The sequence below is a fragment of the Cornus florida genome, unplaced genomic scaffold (genome assembly GCF_030987335.1).
Source record: "Cornus florida cultivar Cherokee Brave unplaced genomic scaffold, ASM3098733v1 CherokeeBrave_3.0.0_Hap2_Chr02, whole genome shotgun sequence".
NCBI lineage: Eukaryota > Viridiplantae > Streptophyta > Magnoliopsida > Cornales > Cornaceae > Cornus > Cornus florida.
Window position 1 is genome coordinate 115227726 of NW_026775572.1, and position 17405 is coordinate 115245130.

The window sequence follows — 17405 nt, forward strand, 5'->3', positions numbered from 1 at the left end:
TTGTTTTTTTAATGACCGTGTAATGTTTAAGTCCCTTAAGCTTTTTAACTAACCCATATAGTAAGTGTTAGGCCAATGACTCTCAAACTAGATGGTTTTAGGGCGCCAAGTGTTAAGATACTCCAAAGGGCTTAATAACTCGAGTTAGCAAGGCTACGAACTTAAACAGGTCATAATTGTTTTCCTTTTTTTTTTTATCATCATACCAAAGATATCCATTCATCCAATTTGTCAGTTCAAATCAACCATTTCTATAATACAAAGAAGAGTAAGGTGCATATGTTTCATTTAAATACTTCCGATGTGCTCATGTGTAATTTGAAGTCTACTAGATAATAAAAACTCAAAGATGATGCCTTTAAGACATGAAATGAACCTTCTTTATCCAAGCATGTTTATCAACAAATTTTTATCATTCTTTGACATCAAATGCATCCATACAAGATGTATTAATCACATACTTCACTCTCCAACAAGTCCCAAACACAAGAATTCATTGCTTCCAAATATTTTTTCAAAATTTTTATTTCATAATTTTTTTCGATTTTTCATAATAACAAAATTTAAACAAATAAAACACACAAATGTACCCCCAAACTTAAATAACACATTATCCTCAATGTGTGAAGACAGAGATATAAAAATAAAGCACATATGAGGAAAAAAGAATAATAATACCAAGTAAGTGGGTAACGCCGGCATTGTAGCTACATGCAATCCATGAAGAGATGCCAAAATGATCTTTCTCCAAACTTGGACATAAAAACCTATCAAAATAACACTAGAGTACACAAGTATAAAAGCATAGGCATACAAAAACAAACTGAAAATATGCAAAGAAAACTAAACTATGCATATCCACAAGTTTATGAAATCAAATCAAAACATACAAAAGATAAAAATGGCAAAAAGAGAAAAATCAATAACTAAAAAAAAAAAAAAATCTAACTACGAATCTCAAAGTAAGGTTTTCCCTATACCATGTCTCTCTAGAGAGTCATGTTTCCCAAAATAAGAAAGTTCCTTTACAAGTGGAGAAAGTAGAGCTTGAAGATAAAAAATGAGACGAGGTAAAGGAAAAACCCCAACCCACTCTTTTTCCTCATTTAGGAACTTTGGATTATGGGGTTGATTTGGATTATGGGAAGGTGGATCAAGTGAGGGCACATCAAGCAAAGACTTGTGAAGGATCATATTTAGCGCGAGAATTTTCAGAAAAATATCCTTCAAACTTTCAACATTCTCCTCATATTTATCCGGTGGTTCAGGCTCAACATTTTTAGGTAACTCAAGTGACAGAATGGGAGGAGATGCAAGTTCCTAAAAGAGGGATTCATTTGGTGTTGCCCAAAGAGGAGAGTGAAAGAGTGGAGGAATATCAAGCAAAGAATTTACCTCCCAAATAGATTTTTCAACATCAAAATCCTCACAATTAAAATGAGCCAAGTAGACTTTTAGAGGATTTTAGAACAATTGATTTGGATTTTTAATGGATTCAATCTTTTCATCATTCTTTTCTTCATTTTGACCCACAAATTCTTTAATTTTATATGTGGCAACAACTTGATCATTTTGAACCACTATTTCTTCATTCTCACATGTGCTAACAACTTGATCATTCTCAAATAATTCAATTAAACACGTAATCAAATAGCCAAATAATCAAGTAAATAAATAAAAATGCAATTAAAACATTTAAAATAATGTCGAGACTATCTTTTTAAAATTAGGGGTATTACATGGGCCATCTTTCATTGGGATTTATTGACTTCAAGCCCGGAATGATCATGCTCTTCAAAAAGCCATAATTCCTTGCTTTTATTCACTTTTAGGGAAAAATCCTGAAAATTGACAAAAACACAAAAACACCTATAAAGTAAACATTATTAACATGAAAATGGATTAAGTTATGCAATTAAGGGCGCTTAAATATATAATATTCGACGCTTATCAGGTTTGAGTACCTAAAAGGAATTGATGAGGAGAAAAAATAATAATAATAATAATAATCAATTTACTTTAGTTGAATGAGATGAATTGGGTACTCCCAATACTTTGGTTTTTTTGACACATTACCCTTTAACCACCAAGTTTCCACTCCTCGATAGCCCCTCTTCTCCTCTTTCTTGCAACATTTTCCTTATACGCAATTCAAAGTGGTCGGTCACCTTGTGAGTTTGGCGCGGTTGTTTTATGGGTGTGAATCACCTGCTGTAATTATTCTTGCAGTTTTCTGTTGTCTGCTGTCTTGTGATCTTGGTTTGGTCACGTATTTCTTCATAAAACAGACATTAAGTCCGCGTTTGGCAATACACCACTATTTATAAGTAACATTTCACCACCATTTATAAGTAACATTATAGGAATCTAAAAAGTAAAATCATCATTTGTAAAAGGGAACATCACCATTTATAAAAGGGAACATCACCACTTAGGTAATATATAAGTATAATATATATATATATACACACACACACACATACACGGCCAATGCCAAGTTGAAAGTTAATTTAGAAATCTTATTTTTCTAAATTTTATTAATGAAATAATGATTTGAGTTAGGAAAGACATTTTGGTATTTTGAAATAAGAGTTTGGAGGATATTTTATACCTACATAATTGTATTATTTTACCTAATTTGACCAAATTAAAAAATTAATTTTAATAATAAATTAGTTTGTTATTTAAGACTCTTAAATTTACTTAAGTGTAATTTTTACTTATTAAAATTTACGACGACTTGTGAAATCTAAAAAATTCGTGCAATGTGCGAGCTGAGATACAATTAGTTTATTCGAATTTGGGCTTGACGTGGACTGAAGTGTGAGTTTGACGCAGGCTAACCCCTTCGGCCTGCCCACCCGTCCAATTTGAGTACCACAGGCGGAAACTGATTGTGTACTTTCGTGGCACCGAAAAAGAAAAAGAAAAAGAAAAAGAAAAAGAAAAAGAAAAATAGGGTATATTTAATGAATTTACTTTAGTTCCCGTCCTTTTGACGCATCAACGCCCTTTAACCACCAGGTTTATTTCCCCTCTTCTCCTCTTTCCTGCAACGATTTCCTTATCCGCAATTCGGATCGGTCGGTCACCTTGCGAGTATACTACAACTTAATTGCCTTCTTCATCACCCTCCACATTTGGTGGTGGGTACGGTTGTGATTCGCCAGCGTTTGAGATGTTGTTATATCTACAACATCATCCTCATCAAAATTATTTTTCTTGGTCTAAAACTGCTGCCACTCATAAAATTCCTTCTAGTGGTCTCTGTTCCCAATCCCAATCCCAATCCCAATCCCATACCCATAGTATTATTCCCGTCAAGCCTCTAGAATTGCAGTGCCAATTGAAAACGAAGAATGAAAATGTACAGCCTAGCGGAGAAGGTTGGAGAAAAGGTAAAAAAATTCCTGGTATTCAAGTTCCTAGGCAGCGACATATCTCCGTTTCTAAGTCGGCGCTTTTGGACGCCATTGTATTGATGTTTGACTCACAAGCAGAGATCGATCAATTCATTCTTCTGTCCTCGTAAGTTCCCTTCCCAGCGATAGTTGGTTATAAATAATTCTTATCTACTTTGTTTGAATCACCTGTTTGAATTGAATGCCCCATACATGTCTGTGTAATTTCAGGTGTTTGGACTCTATTCTTCACGCTGAACATAAAAGCACTTTAGAGGAAATGCGAGTTGACTATAACCTTACCCATTCCATGGAAACCAAAGCAGATGGTCACAAGGATTCGGGCAATTCAGAGAGTAAGTTTGACTTGGCTATGTATAAAAATGCTATTGGGACTGGAAGCATGGGTAATTATGTGGAGGATAAAACTGAACCCAACAATCCTATGCCTTCCAGTTATGGCCCCGGCTTGAAATACCTCTTTGGTTCTTCACCCAAAAATGTCAAGAGAATTTCTCTTGAGGAATCCAGGTTTGTCACACTTTGTTTCTATAGCACCATGATTTCATTATTGTAGGGGTTCTTTACTGTTTACACAAGATCTTAAATAATAAACTAGAGATATCAAACACAAATGTGAGGGACCCATAGATGATCTAGATGAAGGAGAAGAAGTAGACTAGCCAATGGGATTTCTTGGTGAAGATAGGAATGTTTGCCTCTGTAAATTAAAGTCAGTAGTTCGCTGCCTTTAATGCTTGCCTTCGTAATTGTTTTTATTATCACATATTTTTCTTTTTCTCATTTTTCCCTCCAATATGTCTCCTCTGGATAAGGTTGCCAACATGTTTAACATGGTTGCACGATGCCTTGATTCTTTATGTTCAGTTTGGTTCATGTTGGTCTTTTGTTTTGTTTCATGCCTAAGCTGGATCTGACATTGTGCAAAATTGCATGTAGAGTTGCTGTTTCCACTCGCTTCCAACGTGCTTTCGTGCAACTTCTTTATAATGCGCAGTTTGAAGAACTTTCAGCTAGGGATTTGATGTTGACATCTGCATTAAATAACGATTATCTACTTACTTTGCCAATATATGTTGACTGGAAGAGAGCATCTGAGTCCAATGCAATAATATTCAGGTGAATTGTAGTTATATGGGTACCTGATTGTGCAACTTGTCATTTACTTCTTCACATTTGTCTTAACATGCGTATTTTCTCATTAACTTCCACAAAGTTTTGCTGAAATTCGAATTTTGTTTGTAGCTGTGATAAAGGAACTTATATTAGATTTGATTCAATTGAATAATGTAGATTCCCATAGTTGTCTGAGAAATACATCATGGATGCTTAGTTCTGTGTACTAAATATTTATACTGGATCATTTAGAAGGACTCTCACCTCAAACACTCTAATAGTTTTCATAACAATGACACAGCCCCTTATCCCTCAACCCCAAATAAATATAACTATTACACAGTTGTTAGGAATGAGAAGGAGGTAACTGTGTAATATCGCAAGATACTTTTTAGGGCATCATTTATTGCATCAGAGTTGTGGAACCACATCTAGTGTATTATAATTCTGCAGCTTTAGGGTTGCTCTGTTTGTATTGATGTGAACAAATATGCTTCAGTTGTTGATTATATGACTTGGCTGCTAAAAGGGGTCATTTAGTTCCCTATGTTCAGCAGGAATTTGCAAGGTGGGTGCTAATTCAATTGTTTTTTTTTTTTTTTTTTTTTTTTTTTGATAATTAAACTAGTTTGGAGACATGACATGTACCACTATGTAAAGGGCCTGAAAAATCAGCAGAATTGGGTCAGATTCAGGCGAGTGATACCGGTGATATGCGTAAGGTGATTCTGGAAACTTCCTGTTCTGATTTTTTTCTAAGTATATAGACTGCAATAGACTTCAATCAATCGAGGGCCACTGGAGTTGTGTTGATTGATAGAGCCATGCATAAATCCAGTTTCTTTTTGATTTAAAACGCTACAAACCCTACTCTCTGTATACGTCGACTTTGCCTATATAAAAACTACTCTCAAGGCAAATTCAACATAAATGGTATAGGTTGACTTTAAGAGATAATCAAAACAAGAGTAAAGTAGAAGAAGATGAAGAAGAAGAGAAGGAAGAGGAGGAGAGAAAAAGAGAGATAGATGGGGAAAGCGAGAGAGAATGAAAGAATACTTTCATCCTTCCACCATATTCTAATTATACTAAGAAGTTTCAGAAATTAATCATAAACACCCTACATTATACAAGTAATAACAAGTAAGTCTCTGACAACCCTCCCCCTCAAGTTGGTGCAAAGGTATCTATCATGCCCAGCTTGACTAACATATTTTGCAAACAAGTCTTGCTCACACCCTTAGTCAAAACATCAACAGCCTAATATCTTCTCAAGACCAAGCTTTTCCTTGATGAGGTGTCAATCAACTTCAATGTGCTTTGTCTTGTCATGTTGAATTGGATTGTGGGCAATGCTAATAGCAGCCTTGTTGTCACAATACAAATTCATTAACTCACGAACATGATATCCCAACTCATCCAACATTGCTTGTGGCTAACAACTCACAAACTCCATTTGCCATGGATCTGAACTCAACCTCAACATTAGATCTAGCTACTACAAACTAGTTCTTGCTTCGCTATGAAACAAGATTACTTCCAACAAATGTGCAATATCATAAAGTAGATCGTCGATTTGTCATAGACATTGCCCAATTAGCATCCGTGTAGGCTTCAGCACGCAAGTGGTCATGACGGCCAAACAATTTCCCCTAACCAAGTGAACCCTTGAGGTAGCGGAGAACATGATGAGCTGCCTCAAGATGAGGTGTACGTGGAGCATGCATGAATTGACTAATCAAACTAACAACGTAGGCAATATCTGGGCGCATTAGAGATAGGTAAACCAATCTTCCAACCAATTGCTAAAATCTTCCCACATCATCTAATGGGTTGCCATCCACATCATTAAGCCTATGGTTCTGTTCAATGAGAATATCAATAGGTCTAGCTCCAAGTTTACTGGTTTCAGCCAACAAATCTAACATATACTTCCGTTGAGAAATGAACACCCCTTCCTTGGATCAGCACACCAAGAAAGTATCTCAATGATCCGAGATCTTTAACCTTGAGCTTTGTCCCCAAGAATGACTTCATTTGATGAATGTCATTCCCAGTGATAACAATATCATCAATATATGCAATAAGGGCAGTGGTGCAGTCCTCATACTTTTTGATGACGAGAGTATGATCAACCTAACTCTGTGTGTACCCTACTCTCTTCACCGTAGTGTTGAACTTCTCAAGCCAAGCATGCGGTGGCTGCTTTAACCATACAAGGCTTTATTCAGCTTCCATAATAAATTCTGACCATTGGTAAGCTTAAACCGTAGTGACAAAGTTATATACACCTCTTCCTCCGAGTCACCATGAAGGAAAGCATTCTTTACATCCGGCTGTAAGGGCCAAGACAAATTAGCTGCCAAAGAAAGGAGGACTTGTATAGAGTTCATCTTGGCAATTGGAGCAAATGTTTCCTAATAATCAATCCCTTAGGTTTGAGTGAAGCCCTTTGCAACTAACTGGGCTTTATATATGTTCAAATTGACGTGAGAGAGAGAGAGAGAGAGAGGGGATGCAATTGTATTTCATATATATGTATTAACCCTAAGACAATCCAAGCTTATATAAAGGTACAGGAATGGGCTAATTACATAAAAACCCTACCAAATATGTGTAATTACAACATGACCCAACATAAATATATATATATATACACATAAACATTCTAACACTCTCCCTCAAGCTGGAGAATATATATCAAATAATCCCAGCTTGGAACAGATAGTCCTTAACCGGTTATGACCCAACGCTTTGGTAAACATATCAGCTAATTGATCTTCAGACTTCACAAATGGAGTAGAGATGCTCCCACTTAATATTTTTTCTCGAATTAAGTAACAATCAACTTTAATATGTTTGGTCCTGTCATGAAACACATGATTTGGTGTAATGTGAACAGTTGCTTGATTATCATAGAACAATGGAATAGGAGCTTCAACTGTTAACCCAAGTTCTTTTAGAAAATGTTGTATCCATGTCAACTCACTAGTGGTATGGGCCATTGCCCTGTACTCAGCTTCAGCACCAGATCGAGCTACCACCGTTTGCTTTTTAGTTCTCCATGTAACAAGATTTGCTCCTATAAATGTGCAGTAGCTTGTAGTAGATCTCCTATTTGAAGAAGAACCAGCTTAGTTAGCATCTATAAAACTTTCCACCCTGAGATGACCATTTGATTTATATAGCAACCCAAAACCTGGAGTTTGCTTGAGATATCGGATAATCCAAAGAACAGCATTCCAATGTGGCATTCTAGGAGCTCCTATGAACCATAGTTGTCAAAAGTGCCGAAGGTGTGCACCTGAGGCGCAAGTCATGCGCCTGTGTAGGCCCCAGGTGGTGGTCTTTGAACAGGCGAGCGCCTTTACATAAGAGGTGAGAGGCCCCAGGCGTAGAAAAGGCGCACCTCCTTTAATTTGTTACTATTTGCTATTTGTTTATTACTTATGATTTGTTTATTATTTATTATTTGTTTATTATTACTGTTTTAGCAACTCTACGAAAAGAAAAAGAATAAAATAAAAGCAAAAGCAAAAAGGAAAGTGCAAAAGCAAAAAAGAAAGTGTAAAAGTGAATCGAAGAGGAGGGGGGGCTAGGGCTGAGAAACTTTGAAGCAAAATTCTGCCGATAGAGGAAGCTTGCGATTCTGCCGACAGAGGAAGCTTGCGATTTCTAGGTAAGTCCATCTCGGCTTCTCCTTCTTCTTTTCTTCTTCTCTCTTCTTCAGATCTTCTTCTCTCTCTTCTTTTCTGTTCTCTTCTTCTTCTTCTTCTTCTTCTTCTTCTTCTTCTTCTTCTTCTCTCTCTTTTTTTCTCTCTTCTTCTTCCCTCTCCTTTTCTCTCTCTTCTTCTTCTTCTTCTTCTTCTCTCTCTTCTCTCTCTCTTTTTTCAACTTCAACCTTTTCCTCCTCCTTTTCTTTTGCTGCCACGTAGAGACATAAGTTACATAACTTCCCTTATATAAATGGCCTTTTCTTTTGCTGCCACGTCTCTTCAGAAGCAAAATTCTAGAGACCCGTATATAACTGGCTTCAATGCTTCATCAATTTTACTTGATTTTCTTATTAAAAGCACTATTTTTATGTTACTTAAAAATAATTGGCTTCAATTACTTTTTGTTTTCCAAAATTTTCTTCTCTGAAACTGATTGTTTAATTATTAATTTATTAGAATCAATCTCATTGTTTATATTGCTTCTCTATGACCTCCAACATGAATGATACTGTACATAAATCATTGGATATTTGAAAGTTTAGGAAGTTTCACAGTAGAGTAGTAAACTACTTAATTTTACTTTGAAACAATGTTTGAAATCAAAAGTGAGTAATATTCAATCTCAATATTTTTTATTCAACATTTCATTTTCCCAATTTAATTGATTGGTCAAATAGGATTCCAAGTGAAAATTTAAACTCAAGTACTTGATTTAGTTGGCTTTGGCATCTTTATGTTGAATATTTTTTTTTTTTTTTTGATAAGTAATAATTTATGTTGAATATTGAACTTAAATAATTGATTTAGTTGACTTTTACATCTTTATTTATACTATTGCATCTTTATTGGCTGGGTGTTTTTTTTTTTTTTTTTTTTTTTTCTCAACGCGCGCCCGACCTCGCCTTACGCCTCAGGCTGTAGAAGGCCTTTGCGCTTTTGTGCGCCTTGAGCCTTTAACAACTAGGCCTATGAACTTACTTACAGCACTAACTGCACATGAAATATCAGGTTGAGTGATAGTGAGATAAATTAATTTCCCAACAAGGCGGCGAAATTTACCCGGGTCATTAAATAGATTACCCTCATCAGACAGAAGTTTTGTATTTGAATCCATAGGAGCATCAACCGGACGACCACCTAACATACCCGTTTCTTCTAATAAGTCCAAAACATATTTTCGTTGAGATAAACTTATACCTTCCTTGGATCTAGCAACTTTAATACCCAGGAAATACCTAAGTTTACCAAGTCTTTAGTGTGGAATCGATTTTGCAGAAACAACTTCAACTTAGCAATGCCTTTAGAATCATCACTTGTGATCACAATATCATCTACATACACCACAAGAAAAATGAAGCCAGTTTTAGTGCGCTGGTGATATACTGACTGATCGGTCTGGCATCTGCTAAGGCCAAATTCTAATGCCGCCTCAGAGAATTTTCAAACCAAGCCTGTGGAGATTGTTTCAATCCATACAGGGCCTTTTTAAGGCGACAAACAGTGTGACGATACTCCCCCTGAGCAACAAACCTAGGTGGTTGCTCCATATAAACTTCTTCAACCAAGTCACCATGTAAGAAGGCATTTTTGACATCCAATTGAAACAATGGCCAGTTACAATTGGCAGCAATGGAAATAAGTACCCGTATAGAAGAAATCTTAGCAACAGGGGAAAAAGTCTCATCTTAATCAACACCATAAGTCTGAGTGTAACCTTTTGCCACTAGACGGGCCTTCAACCGCTCAATAGACCCATCGTGAAGGTATTTAATAGTGTAGACCCACTTACAACCAACCGTTTTGGAGTCCGGAGGTAAGGGAACAAGATCCCATGTCCGATTACGGTGAAGGGCATCCATTATCTACCATGGCTTGGCGCCAATCCAAATTAGAGAGAGCATCCTGCAAAGTCTTGGGAACAAAAGTAGCAGACACTTTGGATAAAAACAAGATAAAGAGGATGAAACATTATTATAAAGTTAGAAATGGGATGTGCAATAATACACGACCGAGAACCCTTACGGAGAGCAATAGGCAAATCATCAGGTATAGTAGATGGAGTCAGATCCGAAGACTTTGAAGGAGATGGAGGGAGCGAAGTAGGCGGTTGAGTATAAACCTGCAATGGGACAACGGAGCGAGGAGGTGCGGGAGCAGGGAATAGAGAGGGAACAATTGGCATAGTGGCTCAGGAGTAATATCGAGAGGAGGAGTAGAATCAGAAAAATATGGGAGAGACTTAGAAAAGGAGACATCAGCACTAGTGAAATAGCGTTGAAAATGAGGACTGTAGCAACGATAACCCTTCTGAGTGCGAGAATACCTAAGAAAAACGCACTTAGTGGCATGAGGGTTGAGTTTGTCAAGACCGGGTCCAAGGTTATGGACATAACACACACATCTAAAGACTTGAGGAGTAAGATTAAACGATGCGGAGTTGGGAAATAGAACAGAATGAGGAGATTTCCTTTGTAACACCGACGAGGGCATCCGATTAATAAGATAACAGGCCGTAAGAACAGCATCACTCCAAAAACATTTGGGAACATGTATATGAAATAAAAGGGCACGACACACTTCCAGGAGATGACGATTTTTACGTTCAGCTACTCCGTTTTGTTGAGGAGTATAAGTACAAGATGATTAATGAATGATGCCTTTAGCATGAAAATAAGTCTCAAAAGGGTCCGAGAAATATTCTTTGGCATTGTCAGAACGTAAAACTTTAATGGAACACCCAAATTGAGTTTTTATTTCTTTGCGAAATATTTGAAAAATAAAGAATAACTTATAACGATTTTTCATTAAAAACAACCAAGTCATACGAGAATGATCATCCACAAATGTCACAAAATAACGAAATCCATTAATAGAAATATGTTTTATTGGTCCCCATACATTTGAATGAATTAACTGAAAAGAACTAACAACACGATTAGTAGCTCTAGGTTTGAAGGATACACGACAATGCTTACTAAGCTGACATGCTTCACAAGACATGGACTTAACACGACTAAGACTGGGGACTTGACGATGCAAAACTGATAATGATGGGTGGCCGAGACGACAGTGCCACTGGAAAGAAGACAAAGATGATTGAAGAGCCGTGGGAGATGGTGCAAAATCAAAGTAATACAAGCCACCTACTTCATGTTTCGTACCAATCTTCTTCTTCGTCTTGAGATCCTGAAAAATACAACATGTGGGATAAAATGTAACGGAGTAGTTAAGAGATTTAGTGATTTTACTAATAGACATCAAATTAAAAGGGAATTAAGGAACATATAATACAGAGGAGAGGGACATAGAAGAGGTGAGATAAATGGTTCTTAAACCCAAAACTTTAGTTGATGAGCCATTAGCAAGAGTAACACTTTGAGAGGAAGGAACAAAATGAAAATCAAATAAGAGATGAGAACTACTAGTCATGTGATCGGATGCACCAGAGTCAAGAATCAAGGGACTCTGACTAGAGGACAAGAGACATGCAGGTGCACTACCTGATTGGGCAAAGGAAACCATGGAAGATGAGGTGGAAGGCAGTTGTTGAGACATAAGTTGAGTATACTCATTGAGGGGAATCGTGACCATGGTAGGCTCAACATCCAAGTGTGAAGCAGTTGGTGTGGCACAGAAAGCAGGCTCAACAGCCAAGTTTGAATCCCTTTCATTAGAGGTTACGTGATGTGTATAGGGAGAAGGTGGCGGTTTCCCATGAAGAGCCCAACAGTAATTGACAGTGTGATTAGTACGACCGCAGTGAGTATAGAGTTTCGAGTCTCTGCCTTTGCCACGGCCACGACCACGGGTAAAACAACCGCCACCGCCACGAGAAGAATGAAAGCCACCCTACGAGACAACTAAGTTAGAATGTTCACTGCTAGGAGGAGCAGTGACACCACTTGAAGCACCCCCTGAAGCGCCACTAGATAGAGTAGCACGCTGGAGTCTGGATAACATATCAGTAAGAGGGAAGTGCCGGGCTACCCAAAATCTGTGCTTGAACGGGTTCATACTCTGGTGACAACCCTGTGAGAACACGAACAACATTAAAATTCTCAGGTTGTTGTTGCATACTCTTCACATCAAAGGTGATGGGCTGATGCAAGTTCATTTCTTCACAAATTCCCATTGCCCGTGAGAAGTATTCTTCTAGACTGTGATTACCTTGCTGGAGATCAAAGAATTGTCTGCACACCTCATAAATTCTGGTGATGTTACCAGTACCAAATTGTTGGAGTCGGTTCCATATCTCCTTGGCAGTGTCCAAATATAACAAGTTGGAGCTAATATGGGGTTCAATACAATTCAACATTAAAGAAATGATCTGAGCATCCCTTTGTTCCTATGAACTGAAATCAACATCACTGCCCTTAGGTTTTGGTTTATCCTTAACCAAATTAGTGCCAAAAATTGCTACTGACTTGCCCATCAAATGTAATTCTTGCCATTGAGCTTTATTGAAGTCATGGGAGGATCAAAGGAAGCAGAGGAAGATAACAAGTTTGAACCGGTAGCCATGGAGAAGAAAAAAAAATTATCGAACCTGAAAAAAAATTTCTTGCCAAATTGCAACAGCATATTTACATTCACAAAATAAATGATCATTGGTGTCGGTGTTGGCCAAACAGTTGTGACAAATAGGAGCAATATATAGTCCACGTTTCTGCAAATTCACATAGCTGAGATTTTTATTATGAAGTATAATTGCAACCCCCACAGCTATTCTAGGTTGGCAGTGACCCTAGCAAAGAGAACTTCATTGGAAAGTCTGTTTTTTTAGTCTACATAAACTCCAAGCAGCTTTCAAAGAAAAGCGACCATGCTTCCATGAAATTGTATCAGTCCCAGCTTGCAACTGAAGTCGTTGAATGGCAGTACAAGCAATCTTTGGAAAATCAACTGGGAACATCCAGTCACCATTATGAATAATAGAAGACACCATAGTGTTTCTCTTAATTTGTCTAAATCTAGCAGCCCCAAACTGTTGAATTAATGATTGATTATTTCACCATGGATCAGTTAAAAGTTTAAACCTCAAACCATCACCAATTTGAAACTCAGAATTATCCTTTATTAACTCTGTAACACCCAGAATTTGTTTCCAAATAGGAGAATCCCCCAACTTTGGAATCACAGTCCAAAAACAACATTTATTAAGGTACTTAGCCTGCAGCCATTGAATCCATAGCTTATCTTTTTTCTGTACAAAATCCTAACACAAAGTCACCTTAGCAGCACAGTCAATATCTTGTATTCTTCTAATATTGAATCCCCCCTCAGCCACAGGGAGAGTCACTTGACTCCACTTCACTTGAGATAACCTCTTCACATCTTGCTTTCCACTCCACAAAAACCATTTAAATCTCTTCTCCAACTGATACTTAATCACCCAAGGAATTTTAAATCCAAGCATCCAATGGTAAAGATAAGAGTACAAAACAGATTTGATTAATTCAATCCTCCCTGCAAGTGACAAATTTATAGTATTCCAATGGCTAACCTTGAATTAACTTTATCCAGAAGCAATCTAAAATCCCCTGATCTCAGCCTATTATTAGATAAAGGCAAACCAAGATATTTAAAAGGGAAAGATTCAGTCTGAAAATGAAGAATGCTGGACAACCTTCTTCTACCTCTAACAGAAAGATTACAATAGGCGATTTTAAGATTGAAAAGAATCTGTATATTGCCGTACTTTGAATGGTTTACAATGCTTTAGTTAAATAGGAAATACAAGGGGCTAACAAAAGGAAACTACAGGCTGACTACAGGCTGTAACAGCAAGCTATAGGCTGTAATTACAGGCTGTAAACTAACAGAAGTTACAGGCTGTACACTAACGGAAGCTACAGGCTGTACACTAACAAAAATTCCTAATCTTAGTCATTGATTACACACCTATCATATCCCCTAAAATCTGGTTTTATTAAAACGGAATCTCTCTTTTTCAATACTCCCCGTCAAGCTGGCTTGTAGATGTCTTCCATAGCTAGCTTGCTTCTTAAAACTTCAAACTGTCTCTTGTGTAGTCCTTTGGTAAGGATGTCTGCAGCTTGTTCAGTAGTAGAGACATAAGGAATGCAAATCATACCACAATCAAGCTTTTCCTTGGTAAAGTGTTTGTTAACTTCCACATGTTTGGTTCTGTCGTGGAGGACTGGATTATGAGCAATTGAAATGGCAGCCTTGTTGTCACAGTAGACTCTCATTGGAGGAGAAACAGGAACCTTCAAATCTTCAAGGAGTCTTTTTAACCATATAGCTTCGCAAATCCCATGGGCGAGTGCTCTGAACTCGGCTTCTGCACTACTCCTCGCTACTACATTTTGTTTCTTGCTTCGCCACGTGACTAAGTTTCCTCCAACGAAGGTGCAATATCCTGAGGTAGATCGTCTATCAACTATACTGCCTACCCAATCAGCATCTGTGTACACCTCCACTTGCAAATAACCTTGTTTTTTGAACATAAGTCCTTTACTTGGTGAGCCCTTTAAGTACCTCAGAAGATGAACTGACTCACCACACTGACTGCAAATGCTATATCTGGGCGTGTGTGAGATAAGTAAATTAGTTTTCCCACCAATCTCTGATATCTTTCACGATCAACCATATTCTCGGGTTCGGCAGCTTCTAATTTCAGGTTGACTTCAATTGGAGTGTTAGCAGCTTTACACCCGAGTAGTCCTGTCTCGTTAAGCAAATCAAGTACATATTTTCGTTGATTCATGAAAATTCCTTCTCTTGACCTGGCAAATTCCATTCCAAGGAAGTATTTTAATGCTCCCAGATCTTTGACTTCAAAATCTTTAGCAAGTTTCTTCTTCAGTCTAGTCAGCTCTTCAATGTCATCACTTGTCAAAATTATATCATCCACATACACAATTAAAATGGCAATTTTCCCTTCCTCACCATGTTTGTAGAACATGGTATGGTCTGCCTGACTCTGATGATGCCCATGACTCTTCACAGCCTTTCCAAAGCGTTCAAACCACGCTCTTGGAGACTGTTTCAAACTGTACAGGGATTTTTTGAGTTTACAGACTTTGCTTTGACCGTGTTTTCCTTCGAACCCAGGTGGCAAGCTCATAAACACTTCTTCTTCCAAGTCTCCATTTAAAAAGGCATTTTTTATGTCCAACTGATGTAATGGCCAATTAGAATTGACTGCCAACGACAATAAGACTCAGATAGAATTTATTTTTGCTACAGGAGCAAACGTCTCTTGGTAATCAATGCCGTACGTTTGCGTAAAACCTTTTGCCACAAGTCTTGCCTTGTATCTTTCCACACTACCATCAGCTTTACACTTAATAGTGAAAACCCATTTACACCCAACAGTTTTCTTTTCTTTGGGCAAGTCAACCATCTCCCACGTTCCACTCCTTTTAAGAGCATTCATCTCCTCTAACACTTTTGATTTCCAATTCGGATCATCTAGTGCTTCCTGAATGTTTCTTGGAACAAACAAGTGAGAAATATTTGAAGTAAAGGCCCTATGTTTATGGGAAAGTTTATCATAAGACAAGTATTTGGCAATGGGATGCTGGGTACAGGTTCAGATTCCTTTTCTAACAGCTATAGGGATATTAAGGTCTACAGGAACTTGGCTAGGTGACTCTGTACTATCAGAAATAGTAGGGACAACTGCAGACAAGTTAGGATTTAGAGTACCTTGAGTGTTCAGGGAGTCATTGCTTGGGACCTCTGATTGGCCTTGCTCAGGTACAATAGTAGGCTCTCTACTCTTTTGATGAGTCTTTTTCCTGTTATAAACCAGAAGCTCAGGATTCGGTTTTTTTGGAACCGTTGGTAGGATTTCTCCCCCTGTTGGAGATATAGTAAGGCTCGGCAGATTAGGACTAGGAGGCCCTGGGTTTCCTGATTCTAGAACATCATTTCCCTGTTTAAAAAGATCAGTGTTCGGAGTAATAGAGTGTGTGAGACAATAGTTTTGGGTAAGGGAATATTAATAGAAATCTCCTAAAAATTTTCTTCACTCTCTTTCTCCCCCTGAAGAAAAGTTTTCTAAAAATAAGGATGATTTTCTAGAAAAAAGACATCCATACTGATAAACATTTTTTTTGTTTTCGGATTGAAGCATTTGTACCCCTTTTTATTCGGGGCATACCCAACAAATACACATTTTTCAGCCCGAGGATCCAATTTAGACTGAAGTCTACTAGGTAAATGGACAAAGACAGTGCACCCAAATACTTTCAAAGGCAGGTTGGAATAAATGTGAGTTTCAGGAAAAGATTTTTTAAGGCTTTCAAAGGGTGTAAAATAGTTAAGAACACGAGTAAGCATCCTGTTAATAAAATATGTTGCTGTTAAAACGGCTTCACCCCACAAATACTTAGGAACATTCATTGAAAACATGATGGCACAAGAAACTTCAAGTAAATGTTTATTCTTTCTTTCAGCAATTCCGTTTTGTTGGGGAGTGTCAACACAAGTGGATTGGTGAAAAATTCCTTTTTCTGTTAAAAAACTTCCTAAAACTTCATTAAAGTATTTAGTGCCAGTATCAGTATGAAGAATGCCAATTTTTGTTTGAAATTGATTTTCAATCATCATATAAAAATCCTTGAATAATTTTTCAACCTCAGATTTTTCATTCATTAAATACACCCAACACAAACGTGTATGATCATCAATAAAAGTCACAAACCATTTTTTTCCAGAAAGAGTTGTGATCCTAGAAGGGCCCCAAACATCGCTATGGATTAAATAAAATGGTTTTGATGTTTGGTAAGGTTTGGGAGAATACGTAGTACGATGACTCTTTGATAAAAAAACAATTCTCACAATAAAAAGATGAGCAATCCAATCCTTTAAACAAAGTAGGAAATAATCTTTTTAGATAAGGGAAACTAGGATGCCCTAGTCTAAAATGCCATAGCATTATTTTGTTCTCTAACAGGGATAGAAAGAAAACTACTCAGACCTTGAGCCTTTTTATTACTTGAAATATCATCTTCAAAATAGTAGAGACCATCTATCATCTTAGCACTGCCAATTGTCTTCCCCAAGCTCTGGTCCTGAAATTCACAATAGGATTCAAAAAAGATAACACGACAATTAGAGTCTTTGGACAATTTACTAAATGATAAAAGGTTATAAGCAAGCTTAGGGACATGAAGGACAG

General features: G+C 37.3%; 1 protein-coding gene across 5 annotated transcripts in view; it reads left to right on the plus strand.

The window, feature by feature from the left end:
• Window positions 1–2982: 2982 nt before the first annotated feature.
• LOC132295584 (uncharacterized) overlaps window positions 2983–17405 on the plus strand; it is a 112271-nt gene continuing 97848 nt past the window's right edge. For 2 of the 5 annotated variants that reach the window (XM_059793889.1, XM_059793887.1), the window contains exons 1-3: window positions 2983–3528; window positions 3633–3932; window positions 4362–4541. In XM_059793889.1, the coding sequence (XP_059649872.1) occupies window positions 3179–3528; window positions 3633–3932; window positions 4362–4541 (830 nt within the window). In that variant the 5' untranslated portion in view covers window positions 2983–3178. The remainder of the gene's footprint in view (window positions 3529–3632; window positions 3933–4361; window positions 4542–17405) is intronic. The other 3 variants (XM_059793888.1, XM_059793886.1, XM_059793890.1) reach the window with 2 other exon arrangements.